Source organism: Muntiacus reevesi, chromosome 7 (assembly GCF_963930625.1).
Source record: "Muntiacus reevesi chromosome 7, mMunRee1.1, whole genome shotgun sequence".
Lineage (NCBI taxonomy): Eukaryota > Metazoa > Chordata > Mammalia > Artiodactyla > Cervidae > Muntiacus > Muntiacus reevesi.
In genome coordinates, this window is record NC_089255.1 from 41755290 (window position 1) to 41770777 (window position 15488).

The following is a 15488-nucleotide window of genomic DNA, read 5'->3' on the forward strand; positions in this document are numbered from 1 at the left end:
GAAATGGCTGATTCTAGAGCTGGGGCAGGTGAGCCTGGAACACTTCATTGTGCCACACAGTAAAGACGCATACAAGGAATGATGGGCATCTGTAAGACCAAGGAGCAGGCTCCAAGGAGCCCCATGTAGCCAAATTTGTGACAATTTGAGACTCAAAAAGAACAACAGAGATGGTTTATAACATGTTGAATTTTTTAAAAATCCAGAATCCACAGTGATACTAAAACCTGTGTGTATTGAGGTGTAGGAGTGTGGGTGAAAAAAGCATTTTTTTAAAGAAAAATTATAACTAATGAATATAGCAAGAATTATTGGAAACCACCATTTTACAATAACTCTTACTGTAATTGATTCAGGTAAGGATCTTTGGGTGACAGTTCTTGGGGAATAAGGCAGTCACACTGTTTCAAAGAATCACCCCAAAGTTTACTTACTAATTATAAAGGGGAAAAGTGTTTCTTTACAATTGAGGAATATGACAGACCCATCTTAATCAAGAGACTAAAGCTGAGAGCACAGTTACAGGACAAAATGATATCATGTGTTTCCTGATTAGAAACAGCGTGATGGACACAGCCTTAACATGCTGAAACCATTTACCCTGTATCAAATCACATGGAAACAGTAAGACTTGTGTTGAGGCACATCTGGCAAAACTGACAAGGACTCTTGCAAAATGTCAATACCATGAAAGATTGAAAAAAGAATTTAAAAGTTAGAGAACTGTTGGATAGCTGCATGTAAAAGCAATGAAGTCAGAACACCTCCCGTCACCATACACAAAACTCAAAATTTGCTTAAAGACTTACACATAAGATGTGACATCATAAAACTCTTAGTAGAGAACACAGGCAAAAGATTCTCTGACATAAATCATACCAATGTTTTCTTAGGTCAGTGTTTCCCCCTGACCAAAGCAACAGAAATAAAAACAAAAATAAACAAATGGGACCTAATCAAACGTACATGCTTTTGCACAGCAAGGGAAACCAAAAACAAAATGAAAAGACAACCAACAGAGTGGGAGAAAATAATTGCAAGTGATGTGACCAGCGAAGGATTAATTTCCAAAATATACAAATAGCTCATACAACTAAACAACGAAAAACAAACAACCCAATTGAAAAATGGGCAGAGGACCTATTTCGCCAAAGAAGAAATACAGATGGCCAACAAGAATGTGAAAAGATGCTTAGCATTGCTAATTACAGAGAAATGCAAATCAAAACCACAGTTAGGTACCACCTCATGCCAGTCAGAATGGCCATCATTGAAAAGTCTACAAATAATAAATGCTGAAGCATATGTGAAGAAAAAGGAAGTCTCCTATACTGCTAGTGGAGATGCAAGTTGGTGCAGCCACTGTGGAAAACAGGATGGAGGTTCCACAGAAAACTAAAAATAGAATTACCATATGATCCAGCAAGCCCACTTCCGGGCATATACCTGGACAAAACTACTAACATCATTCAAAAAGGTATTTCACCCCTATGTTCATAGCAACACTATCCGCAATACCTAAGACGTGTGTGTGTGTTAGTCGTTCAGTCATGTCCTACTCTTTGTGACCCCATGGACTGTAGTCCGCCAGGCTCCTCTGTCCATGGAATTCTCCAGGCAAGAATACTGGAGTGGGTTGCCATTTCCTTCTCCAGGGGGTCTTCTTGACCCAGGAATCAAACCCAGGTCTCTAGTATTGCAGGCGGATTCTTTACTCTCTGAGCCACCAGGGATGCCTAGCCAAGACATGTAAACAACCTAAATGTGTATCCATTGATGGACAAATGGATAAAGAAAATGTGGTACATACATACAATGGAATACTAATTATAAAAAAGAATAAAATAATGCCATTTGCACCAACACAGATGCACTTAGAGATGATCACATTGTCAGAAAGAGAAAGACAAATACCATATGATATCACTTATATGTGAAATCTAAAAGATGACACAAGTGAACATATCTACGAAACAGGAACAGAATCACAGACATAGGGAACAGACTTGTGGTTACCAAGGGGCAGGGTATTGGGGGAGCAGTGGAGCAGGAGATTGGGATGAGCAGATGTAAGTTTTTGCATACAGAATGGGTAAACCACAAGGTCCTAATGCAAGCACAGAGAACTATATTCAACTTCCTATGATAAACCATAATGGAAAAGAATATTAAAAAGATTGTATATGTATACATATATATATGTAAAACTGAATATGTAAAACATACATATGTAAAACTGAATCACTTTGGTGTACAGCAGTAATTAACACAACACTGTAAATCAATTATACTTCATTTAAGAAAAGAATACTGTTTTAGATTAAAGGAGGTTATAAAAACATAACTAAATGCAGTGTGTGCTCAGTTATTAAGCATGTACTAAAATACACATATAATATACATGCATATATGCATATTCTCATAAACATTATTATATGTATTATTGAGACAATATGAAAAACTTGAACACAGACTATATATTAGATAATAGTACTGAATCAATGATACATTTCTAGAATGTGGAAATCATATTATGGAACATAGAAAAATTTCTTTGTTCTAGGAGATTCATGCTGCATAGTTAGGAAAAATGTGTGTGCATCAGCCAAAAAAGTGTGTGTGTGTGTGTGTGTGTGTGTGTGTGTGTGTGTGTGTGATAGAGACAGAAATGAAGTGGAATTCTAACAATTAGAATTAGCTAGATTAATGAATCTTGTTAAAGATATAGAAGTATTCATTGTATTAGTCTTTCCACTTATGTGTGTATAATTTTTTTCAAAATAAAGAGTTATGGGGGAGAATCCAGATTTTACACAAAATTTTGATCTCTAGCTTTAGGAAAAAGTCTCAGAAAGACTAGCATGTAGCCACCTGCTTCTCACAAGACAGTCTCCCGTTTGCCCTAGTCTTCACTGCTCCATCTTGCCTTGCATTCAGCCTGTTTCACTGGTTTACATTACCAGTGTGAGTCCCCACAGACACCTGAGTTTGTAAAACTCAGATAACAACAAAGAATGTTACCATAACAAAGAATGGTAACAAATGGCATAACAAAGAATGCCGAACATGGTTAAAACAACTTACAGAGATATGTTACTAATCTATTTCAATAAGCCAATTAAGCAAGATGAAGAAAATGGACCTAGAAATGGCACTGATTAGCAACATCAGGATTAAATTCTTAAAGACGTCACAGGATTTTGCAAAGGAGACTTTTATTGAGTTGGGAAATATTATTCAAATAATAATTCAACAAATACTAAGGGAGCAGACACCTTTAGAAATTACAAACACTGATTAGATTCTAATGCTAGCGAGCATTCACATGGCACTCTGCCAGCCTTCTGGGGAATGGGGGCCTTGGCACAAGAGCACATGGAATTAAGGACTGAATAAATACTGAAAAACAGGGACCCATGACCGTCCTGCTCCCCACGGCAATTTACAGCCATCAGGATGGTAATTTGCCCAGCAGTGTCTCTGGTCTGATGTTTTAAGACAGGAGAGACCATGTGAAGTGCCATCCCCTTCAGCTTCTCCTCTGGGTTGCCCACCTTTCTGCCAGCCTGCACCTTTCTCTCTCCTTTCTCCACTGCTCCTCCTTTCTCCTCCTCTGTCCTTTGCTGCCGCTCTTTTTGAACCTCTGCTTTCCTGCCCTTGCATCCTTAAGGTGCCTGACCGCTGTGAGGTGTTTGTCCCCAAAGCACTCTGCTCCCCTCAGCAGTGAGTCAGCAGAGAAATGCCAAACAGAGACATAAATCATGGCGATAAGATGGGCCGGGTTCCAGGAGGCCCTGGAGCGTGCTCGAGGTTACCCAACAGCTTCAATCCAGATCCGAAACTGAAGCTCCTAACTGCGGCTCCTATTCCCAAGCAGTCTCACAGCCCACAGCCTCACTGGAAGTTAGAAAGTGAGAAGACTAGGAAAAAATGGAATGTTCTGAACATGTGGTAGGTTGTTACTCTTCATGTCTAATTACAGTCGAATGAGAGCATGTTTCTGGCACATAATACATAGTCCGCATTCTTACCTTCCTATACCCCATGGACCATTTTTTTTCTTATTTGTTACTCAAAGAAGTCTTTTTACACAGCTTTTCTTAATCATCCCTCAATGAAATTTTAACTCCACAAATATACTGTACATCTGTATATGTACTGTATGTATAGTGCTTTATACAATAAAAAGTTAGGACCCCCAATTCCTAAGAACCAACTTTCACCCTCTTGCGGGTGACACTGCTCATTAAGAATGAATGAACTGCACTTCCACTTAGCACATCACTTTGCTTGACCTCCCAAATTGTTTGTAATTATTTTATATTGTTAGGTTAATCATGTTCGTATTATGGTTTGCCAATTGTAATTAACTTTTATTTTTTGTCTGGTTATTGACTGTGAAAACTGATAAACATCTTCTACTATTGTGATTATGTAACTATTACTTAATACGATTGTATCATGATTTGTCGACAGAAAAATAATTGAATCCTTTATCACCAAAACTATCATTTAATAGGAAGACCTGTAATAACTTTTAAAAATCTAGATGCATATCAGAATTATCTTGGAATTTTTTGAAAAATACAAATGGCCAGGTATTTCTCCAAAGCTCCATATATGTTTCTAATGAGCAGCAGTGTTTAAAAACAACTGGACTAAATGATGATCTTTTACTTTTATCTAGTTTGTTTCATTTTTTCTAGTTCATATTCAGTGCTCCCATTTCATTTAGTTTATGTTTTCCAATTTCTCCATCTCCTCTTTTTTTTTGATGTTCTTTCTCAAGTCTTTATCAAGCATAGCAGAAAAGCTTTTGTATACATATATAAAAATAGTATGTATAATATATATATTTTAGAAAACTTACAGATTTTTGCCTAATTAAAAAATTTATGACATTTTGATTCTACTTTTTTGACTTAGTATGAATAGAAAGATAGATTTCTAATTTAAAAAAAACAGATATTCAAAAAGCAACAAAGGTTTACTGTATAGCACAGGGAACTATAGTCAATATCTTATAATATTACATTCTAATGTAATATTATAATATAATGTAATATTAAATTATAAATAAAAATAATCTCAAAATAATATATGTGTATATGTATAACTGAATCACTTTGATGTGCACCTGAAACATTGTAAGTCAACTATGCTTCATTAAAATATATATATTAAGGGAAAAAAAAGAATGAATGAACTTGGGCTTTCCTGGTGGCTCAGTGGTAAAGAATCCTCCCAATGCAGGAGACACAGGTTTAATCGCTGATCCAGGAAGATGTCACATGCCACAGGGCAGCTAAGCCCGTGCACAACTACTGAGCCTGTGCTCTAGAGCCGGGGAGCTGAAACTACTGGGCCCACGTGCCCTAGAGCCCATGCTCCAAGCAAGAGAAGCCATGGCAGTGAGAAGCTCGTGCATTGCAACTAGAGTGTCGCCCACAGAGCAATGAAGATACAATGCAGCAATAAATAAATAATTAATGAAAATATACACTAAAAGAATCAATGACCTTTACTGTAGTGTTTATAGTCAAGTTTTAAATGGACATGTACCCCCATGTTTATCCTCAGCTTTGTGGGTTGCAAGCCATAACTTTGTACCTACTAAAACAATCTATAGGGTTAAAAAACAAGAATTGGAAAGAACTGATATTCCAGTAAGAACCCCAGGTTTCCATGAAAGCCATGAGTCTCTGAACTAAGGCTCACTGGAGGCAAGAGCAGGATAAATCCTGAGGACCAGTCACTGGGAGACTTCAGAAACAGCACGGTGTTTGGTGTAACGTGATGGTTCTGAGGTGTGGGAGCAGCAGGGCATGGATGTGGGGGCTGACAGAACTGTGTGCGCATCCAGCTCACTAACCAGGAGGCCACAGCAAGTCATTGACCATCGTATCCCCCTCAGTAAGACGAGATAGCAGTGCCTGCCTCCTAGGGTTGTTGTAAGTGTAATTTGGGCATCTTAGGTAACAATCCTTGGGGTTTCACCCAAGGCCACCGGGTCACCAAATGGGAAAACGATTCCTTCGCCACATTGTCGCTCCAGCTTTTCTCCCCTTCTGGAAGGAGGGTGTGTGTGCTGTGCTTCGCTTAGTCACTCAGCCTCATCTGGCTCTTTGCAGTCCAATGGACTGTAACCCGTCAGGCTCCTCTGTCCATGGGGATCCTCCAGGCAAGAGTGCTGGCGTGTACTGCCATGCCCTCCTCCAGGGCATCTTCTCAACCCAGGGATAGAACCCAGGTCTCCTGCATTGCATGTAGACTCTTTATCATGTGAACCACCAGGGAAGGAGGGTGGTCACAAAGTTAGACTGATGTTGGTCTGACCTACTTGAAGGCCCCTGTACCATCTGCTGGCACCTCATAGCTGCTGGCTGGCATTCTTTGATTCCACTTCCAATAGTTCTACCATTTGCATTCCACAGAGAGAAGCTTCTGCAACATAGAGACTCGGGACCTTAGTAATCCAATGATTCTGGGCCGGTTGGCTCATGTTTGCTTCGAACCACCTAGTTTTTTCTTGCTGGACACACAGATATTCCCCAAGGGGCTGGGTTGGGTACAAGTACAGCCACCTGCTTTATGTAGAAGCAGTGACCACTACCCACCATAGGTCTGTGATGCCAGACTTAAAAAAAAAAACTAATCTGGAGTCTTGGATATTTCAAATTTTTATTTTTTCATTTATGGCTGCACTGGGTTTTTGGTGCTGCACATGGGTTTTCTCTAGTTGTGGCAAAGAGGGGCTACTCTCCAATTGTGGTGCACGGACTTCTCAGTGCAGTGGCCTCTCTCGTTGAGGCGCACAGGCTCTAGGCGCATGGGCTTCAGTAGTTGCAGTGTGTGGGCTCAGCAGTTGTGATGCACAGGCTTAGTTGCTCCACAGCACGTGGGATCTTCCCAGACCAGGGATTGAACCCCTGTACTCTGCATTGGCAGGTGGATTCTTAACCACTGGATCACCAGGGAAGTCCCAGCCTTCTTGATTTTAGATGATTTCCTTTCAGGAATGTTGTCTCTCTCTGTAACCTGGCTTTGTAACCTGACCTCTCTCATGACCATCACACCTCCTATCCAAAATATCTTATATGTTTGAACCTTAGTTATGCAAAAGGAGTTGAATTCTTTCCTGAAGGGTTCATCGGTCATAGCACAAATCAGCTGTTATACATCCTGGTAGAAGAAAAGCTTCGGGTCCTGTTACCTAAAGATTAAGGAGAGCGTAGGGAAAGAACCTAGCAACATTCCAAATAAAAGAAAAGGTGGCCTAATCTCCTAACTGGTCCCTGAATTGGTCTTTTATTATGCTATAATAACTGTTTTTGGTCACGGTCCAGGTTGGTAACTCAAGGTGAGTTACCTTGACTGGAGCCAAGGTCATGGCTCCAGGAATTCTCTCCCTCCATTAGCATATTTATTTCTTTCATATTACAAAAACAACTTCAAAACTCTCCCTTGATGCCACATCCTTCTAACCACATACTGCCCCATTTCTCAGTTTCCTTTTATAATAAAACTTCTCAGAAGAGTTGTCTCTATCACTGTCTTCACTTTGCTCTTCTGCTCTTCTCTTGAACCCTCCCTGATGAAGCTTTCATCCCTACCTCTCTACCCAAACAGCTCTCGTTAAGATCTCAAATGACACCAGCCCAGGTGGTATGCATGAGTCAAGTGCTCGGGCCTGGTGGGCTGGGAAGACCCAGAGGAATCGGGTGGAGAGAGAGGTGGGAGGGGGGATCGGGATGGGGAATACGTGTAACTCTTATGGCTGATTCATATCAATGTATGACAAAACCCACTGAAAAATAAAAAAAAATAAAAAAAAGAAAAGGAAAAAATAAATTAAAAAAAAAAAAAGATCTCAAATGACCCTCATATTTTCAAAGCCAATGGCAAATTCTATGTCTGTACAAAAGGTGACCTTTGACAAATGCTCCTCATTCTTGAAACATTCACTTCCTTCAGTCTTTTTTTTTTTTTTTTTGGCCACACCACGTAGCTTGTGGGATCTCAGTTCCTAGACCAGTGATTGAAACCAGACCCCCTACAGTGGAAGCATGGAGTCTGAACCACTGAACCCCAGGAAAATCCCTTCCCTCAGCTCATAAGGACATTGACCTCAAATTCTCCTGCCTCAAAGAGCACCCCTTCTTACCTCTTTCACTGGTTTCTCAACTTATTGACCTTCAGATGTTGGAGCTCCAGGGCTCAATCTTTGGTATTTGTCTCTCTGCTCTCTGTGGTGGAAAGGTCCCCAGACTATTCCCTGAATGCCAGACTTGTGCATTTAATTACCTACTGTATAGTGGGTCTGCATCTCAAATATTACATTTCCAAAACAGAATTCTTGATTTTCTTTCCCCTAAATTCACACCTGGGTCTCCCTATCAGTGAATGATCTCTTTGTTCTTTCAGGTCCTCAGGTGAAGAACTCTGGAGTCATTCTTGATTCCTCATCCAAATAATCAGATTCCTATGTGCTCTCCTCTCTGAATGTATCTTGAATCTGACCACCTCCACTGCTGCCTCTCTAACCCAAGCCCCATCATCTCACACTTGGGTCACATGAGCAGTCTGCTAACAGAGCTTTCTGCTCACGAAGCTGGAATAACCAGCAGCTAGAGGAACCCTGCCGGGATATAAGACATGCCTGGGCTCCCCTCTGCTCAAAACCCTCTGATGGCTCCCATCTCACTCAAAGTAAAATCCACAGTTCCTACCATGGCCCACAAGGCCCTCATGTCTGACCCACTCATCCCTGTAACATCGTCTTCCATGACTCTCGTCCTCGCTTACCCTGTTTCAGACACACTCTTCTCTTTGCTCCTTCTACAACACACCAGAACACACCACGTGATCTCCCCTTGAGGCCTCTGTCCTATCCTCCACCTGCCTAGGTTTTCCCCCTGAAGAGCTGCAAGAGTCACCCCTTCACATCTCCTCTGGAATGTCTTCAAATGTCATTCACCAGGAAGGCTTTCCCTAACCACTCTGTATAAAAAAGCAAGCCCTTCCCTCACCCTACCCCCTTACCCGGCTTCATTTTTTACCACGTGACGTGTTTGTTTACTGTTAGTCTCTCATTTGTGAGGACAGACATCTAGAACAGTGCCTGGGACATGGCAGGAGTTCTGTAGAAATTCCTGTGTTCATGCCAAATGAACACATGTCAACTGTCTTACACACAGGTGTCTCATCAAAACCATTGACTGAGGGACTTACGTGGTTGTCCAGTGGCTAAGATTCCATGTTCCCAATGCAGGGGGCCTGAGTTCAATCCCTGGTCAGGGAACTAGATCCTACATGCCACACCTAAGAGTTCATATGTTGCAACTAAAAGTTCTCACATGCTGCAGCTAAGACCCAGTGCAGCCAGATAAATAAATAAATACTAAAAAATAAATAAACGAATAAACATTGACTGAAAATATTGACTTCTTCCTTTTTTCTTCCACAGTGGAAAGTGAGTTTGAGAAAGGGTGGGATAGTTGCTTTGTGCTCAGGTACTGCAGTATAATTTTATTTCTGTCACTGTTGTTTTTAGAGTATGAGTTGACTACTTTAGTTTATGTATTTATTTGGCTGCATCAAGTCTTAGTTGCAGCACACCGGAACTTCATTGCGTCATATGGGATCTTTCCATGAGGCGCATGGATTCTCTAGTTGTGGCACCCCGGCTTACAAGCTCCTCAGCATGTGAGATCTTAGTTCCCCGACCAGGCATCAAACGCTCAATCCCCTGCATTGCAAGGTGGATTCTTTATCACTGGATCACCAGAGAAGTCCCTGGGCTGACTAATTTTAACTGGAGCCATTGTTAATTTTTCTAAAAGCCTAATTATGTAACCTGGAAGAAATAAGATTCAAAATGAAAATATTAAAAGGTTGACTGCAATAGGACTTCTTGGTGAAGAGTGGATTACATTTAGAAAGCAATTTATGAGTACAAATGCTGAATTTATCTCATAAAAACATGTCATACTTTTTCTCCCCAAATGGCATGAAGTAACGCTATTTGAAAAGTATTTCAAATGTTCAGAAAAATATGTTTTCTAAAAATATTAGCAAAATAGGTTTCTTGATAATAATTTTCATCCTTAAAACCATTTACCAATGGATGGTTACTTCTTCATATATGCTTTCACATCAAGAACAGGAAATACTATCGATGTGTTGCCTTAATAATTAAGCAATTGACTGCTGGACAGTTTACTCCCATGATCTTATCTGCTTAATGGAAACAACTGTAATTTTTAAAAGAGTCCAACAGCAATTATTAGGAGCTGCTTTAAGTCATTAAAATAAATGGTTTTAAAAACATACAAGTAATTCTCTGAGGATATATACATGCCAAATTTTACTATAATATAAAATCCAAGGGACCATTCATTTCTTTTGGAATATTAGAATTTTGTTGTATCAGATAGATCCTAAAAGTAAGACATCATCTGATCCACGGAGTTTTGTTCTCAGACATAGTACTAACTTTTGTGACATTTAGGCTGCACAGAACAACTGAAGTCTACATTTTCATCAATGGATAGTGAAATGGGAAAAACAGGGGCAGTGATCTCTCTCTCTCATACACACATACACTGTTACACTTGTATACTTTCACACACCAGAGAAATGTATATACAGAGAGATGTTGTCTTAGTTGTCGACTACTCTCTCAGGAAGACTGCTTTTTCCTGAAGTTATATCTTTCCTAGTTTTAAAAAAATATTAAAATGTCCTTTTGTTTATGAAGTAATGGTGATCAACTAGTTTCTTCAAATGTTGACCACCCAATCTGTGAAAAAAAAAATTTTTTTTTGAAGTTTATTGATTCATGAAATTTAAAAGTCTGCAAATGATAACTTTCTACTAAAAAAATCTTAACTGGTTTCCCTCTTTTCAGGTGAAAGCCAAATTCTTCAGCCTGGCATTTGAAGCCTTCTATATATGGTCTTAATCTGCTTTTTTTACTTTCCTTATCACAATAAGGGCAGTCTAGGGTTCGGCCCTTGACCAATCTCATCCGCTAAGATCACTAAGATACCTCTAGCCTCAGTCATCCTAGTTTCCGACCTTAGCAAAGGTCATTAACAGCCTCAACTCTGTGAGGGGTATGCACGGAAAACTCTAGGAATGCACACTCAGTGAGCCCCTGAGTTCACAGAACGATGCTTGGTTCCCAGTTTAGCATTCCCCTTCCATGGGCAATGGGGCAATGCCTTGAATGCAGCTCAGATGGGGCCCTAAACCTGAGCCTAGACCTCACCAGTTTCCTGTTTTCATGGACAACAACATGTCCCCAAGGCAGGTTCCAAACCCCAAAGCCACCTGGAACCCAAGGGCCTGGATGTACAAACCATCACTTCTCAGGGCCAAACTTGTATTCCAGGAAATTCCTTGCACCTCTTCTTAATGGACACTGGCTCCCTTTCCTTCTCTTTTCTCCCAGGCCTGTTAGCACCCAGGAGGAATCATGGCTAAGACTTTGGGGTTATTACCTGTGTTCCCGCCATATACCGCTTTCCACTATGCACCTTTTTTTCTCTCCCTAGCAGAGACTGTCTGCCCCGAACACCTTATCTTTCATTCCATGCATCCCTAAACATTTCAAAGTCTAGTTCAAGCAGGCCTCCAAACAGTTTATTTAGAGAGCTCATGCCAGGCATTGGAACACAAGGTAAATGACAGACCCTGCCCATTAGGAACCCAGTCTACTGGGAGTGACAGTTGAGGGAGAATTCACCTCCCACCAATTAAACATCTGTAAGACAGGATGTACACTTTGATGGAAACATTATTTTAGGTATAATGAGGCTCCATAGATATTTACTGAATAAATATATGGGGAAAATATGACTTGATTTAACAAACCCTCAATTCATTTATTCAGCAAATATTTAAGCACTCATTATGTGTTAGGAATATCAAGAATTCAGACAAGTTAGGACTTGAAGGGACAGGCTCTACTGATAATCTAGTCCCATCACCTCATAGAGACCAGAGGAGTCTACAGCTGTGCCCTTGATTTTGGGGAATGGAGTGTTGCGTGCCTTGAAATGAGGGTCCTGCGTACACATCTATCCTTCAGAGGACATCAGTATTCAGTTTTTCAAGAAAACACATCTGACTTCCTAATTTATTGGCAACACCTACCCTTTCTTTTTCGGTTGTGCCATAGGGCATATGGGACCTTAGTTCCCAGGCCAGGAATCGAACCCCCGACTCCTGCAGTGGAAGCACAGAGCCTGAATCACTGGACTACCAGGGAAGTCCCAACCTACAGTTTCTAGGAGCTTATTTTTTTAACATCTTTTTTTCAATTCAACAATAACATTTATTGGAGGTGCATTACATGCTAAGTGGTTGACAAAGACCCGAGGCGAGGCCCCCATCCAGAAGAAAATGAATTAATTCAGAGACTAAACTTGTAAACACCATATTGTTAAGAATAGTGAGAGGCTTCAGAGACGCACCTGAGGGTGACCTTCAGAATCAGAAAAAGAGTATCTCTCCACTAGAAACAGACGGGCTTTTCTTTGGAGTAAATGAACCCCTTTGAAATTCAGTGATCACCTTCTCCTCTAGGGAAAGCCTGAGAAAGTGAAAAATGCCCATGGGCCCCAGAGAAACGGTGAGACTTTTTCCCCGTATAGAGAGGCGTGAGGACAGGGAGTCCAGGGTGATGGGCAAACACTGTTGTCTCACTCTGCCCTAGGGAGCATTGCACGGGGCCTTCAGAAGTGTCTTCTCGAACTGAAAACATTCTGCTGGTAAAAATGTCCTAGACCTAAATAGAGAAAGTTTTCCTGTTATCCACCCGTTTTAATTTATCTGAAGCCTGCTACTTCCTATTTGGGGTCCAGAGAAAACCCCACCCACTTAATTCACAGGGGAGAAGAATTTAGAGAGCCCTGGAGAAAAGGGAGAAGCAGAGATAAGAGGAGACTCCCCAGATATTCCACTCAGCCCCCACGAGGCTGCTCGTCCCTTGTTGGATAGTCAGTTACACTTGTCAGAACACAGAGGTCCTGTTGAAAACCAGCCCCGACAGAGAAAGTTAACCTGTTGAAAGTTAACCTTCACTGTGTTCACTGCAGGTCGCATTCTACACAGGGCAGGATTTGGAGTTCATCTTCACAGAAATAAAAAAATGAAGGAAAAATACTTTCCTTCTTCATTTCCATTTCAGGAAAAAGATACTTTCAGCTTGTAATAAACACTCACCCCCTCCAAGTATCATGGTCTCCAAGAGTGAACATTTTTAAAGCAATCATTTCATGTACAGAAAAATTCTTCTTCTAGAGACAAGACAAAGACATTATGAAGCTCAGCAGTAGATCAATGCGAGGTGTAATGAGAACCTGTCAGCTTTCTGGGAGTTTGAAAACAGGTGAATGATAAATTCTCTTCACAGACTAAAATATCAACAGACGCTAGCCTAGAAGTTTAAAAATCATGCACACCAGCAGACTGGAGTTGTGGAAAGTTCCTGTACTATTAAAGTTGATGACTCTTGAGGAACCAGATCTACAGGTGACATGTGAAAGAAGCTACCGGGAAGAAAAATAAAATGTCCCACAGCAAGCCTGAAAGTGATCACCATCTTTCCCCACACCTATGACTCCACTTTCTAATTCATTATACAGTTGGTGACACCCCATCTGTATCATCGAGGACCAGTCTATGAAGGAAGATGTGACCACAGCTCAAGGCATTTATTTCATATAACGTGACTCACTTTATTTATTTTTTAGTTCTTGAAAATTCACCTTAAAGAAATTACCTTGAGCATGCGGATTTCTCGAAGGGCGATTTTCTTTATGACAGGGTCATCTTCTGACTCCAGAAACCTCTTGATGGCCACAATCTGACCTGTGTCCCTGTTTCGGCATTTGAAAACAACTCCATAGGATCCTTCACCAATTTTCCCAATTTTTTCATACTTCTCCATCACTGATGAATAAATCTTCTTAAAATTGATCTTCACATAATTTGAAAATGTCGCTTAGTAAATATTGGCATGAACAGCCCCAGTCAACGATGGGTCTTTGTCAAGGGCCTAAGACAGAAGATTGCAGATGTTACACAATTAGGAATCGACCCAGTCCCTTAAACCCTCGCCCCTCAGCCGTGGCCACTCGGTCAAAGACGACAGCCTGGAGTCAGCTGCCTTTGGTAATTCAAGTTTAATCCTGTGTTGTATACCCTGAAAGTTAAAATGTAACCTGTCATCCTAAAACGAGCCGAGTTGTAAGACTATCTTTTCAATGTCAGGTTCATCCGATCTAAGACACATGAGCTGGCTGGAGGACCTGGAAGGTTAAGGGCTTCCCCGGTTCTAATATCGGCTCTCGTTTCCTTTCGGCAAGAAGACACCTCCCGGCTCCCCGCGGGGGCGGCGGCGGGAGGGGAGAGCCCCGCGAGGTAGGGCCCGGAGCCCGCAGGGAGCAGGGCAACGCCGTCCTGCCGCCGCGCGGGGCGGGGGAGACCCTCCGCCGCCGCCGCCGCTTCCCACCCGCTATCTGGCCCGCACCCCGCAGCCTCATGCGGCGCCACGTGGCGGCCTCCCTCCCGGCCCGGGACTCACGGCGCCGCGACGGCCTCGCCGGCCTCGCTCCAGCCTCGCCGACTCTGGCCCCGCTCTGTCGCAGCCGGTCGGCCCGCGATCCCTATGGGAACCGGCCTCCGCCCCGGGCTGGCCAGGGCGGGGCCGCCGCGCCCCAGGCGTCCCTCCCGGACCCGGCCGCCGTCCTAGGTGCGGCGAGAGGCCAGGATGGGCGGCTCTCGGGACCCGAGAGGAGCTGTGCGTGGCCTTCTGCCCCGGGAGAGGAGGCCTGCGAGATTGCAAACTCCAGCAGGTCGTGGAAAACGCAGCTCTGGCAGTCTGCTGCAAAGACGCCCGCGCTGGGAGCCGCCCCCCTCCACGCCCCACTCCCCACTCCCACTTCCCTCGCAGCCTGTACCACACGGGGTGATAACTGTGACCTCCTATTGCGGGACTGTAAACGCCTTGAGGGCAGCCTCTGTGTCTGTCCTGGTCAGTGCTGTAGCAGCTGGTGACGAAAGAATGAGTGAAAGCGATCAAGGAAAAGTGGAAGAATGGTGACAGTGTGATGACTGAAATAGTCTACAGCCCACAAGCTTGCAGGGCGGCGGGGGTGGGGAGGATGGTTCCACTAGAGCTGGGCTTATAACTTGGGAGATGAAGGCTCACAGAGCCTGCCTTGTCTTACGTTCCTTATTTACATCCTTCCCAACTGGCTCCTACTCGCTCTGGTCTGAGCACAGTGATGGAAAATGAATGGACCTGGTGGAAATCTCAAAATATGGTAACTTGCCACTGGGCAGATTGCCTCAGTACTTTATCATCTTTTCCATTCCATATGCCCAGGATCAAGATGGATGTTGCCCTGGAAGCACTAGCTGAAAAGAGAATATTTTTATGCTGTCTATGAAATGGGGACCATTTCTGTGCCAAGCAG

The 15488-nt window shown here is 42.4% G+C and overlaps 1 protein-coding gene across 3 annotated transcripts in view; it reads right to left on the bottom strand.

The window, feature by feature from the left end:
- CDKL1 (cyclin dependent kinase like 1) overlaps positions 1 to 15011 on the bottom strand; it is a 49548-nt gene extending 34537 nt beyond the window's left edge. Inside the window, exons 1-2 of one of the 3 annotated variants that reach the window (XM_065941903.1) lie at positions 14594 to 15011; positions 13790 to 14065 (exon numbers count right to left, since the gene is read on the bottom strand). In XM_065941903.1, coding sequence (XP_065797975.1) covers positions 13790 to 13957 — 168 coding nt within the window. In that variant the 5' untranslated portion in view covers positions 13958 to 14065; positions 14594 to 15011. Of the gene's footprint in view, positions 1 to 13789; positions 14066 to 14539 lie in introns of all 3 variants that reach the window. The other 2 variants (XM_065941904.1, XM_065941906.1) reach the window with 2 other exon arrangements.
- Positions 15012 to 15488: the final 477 nt, after the last annotated feature.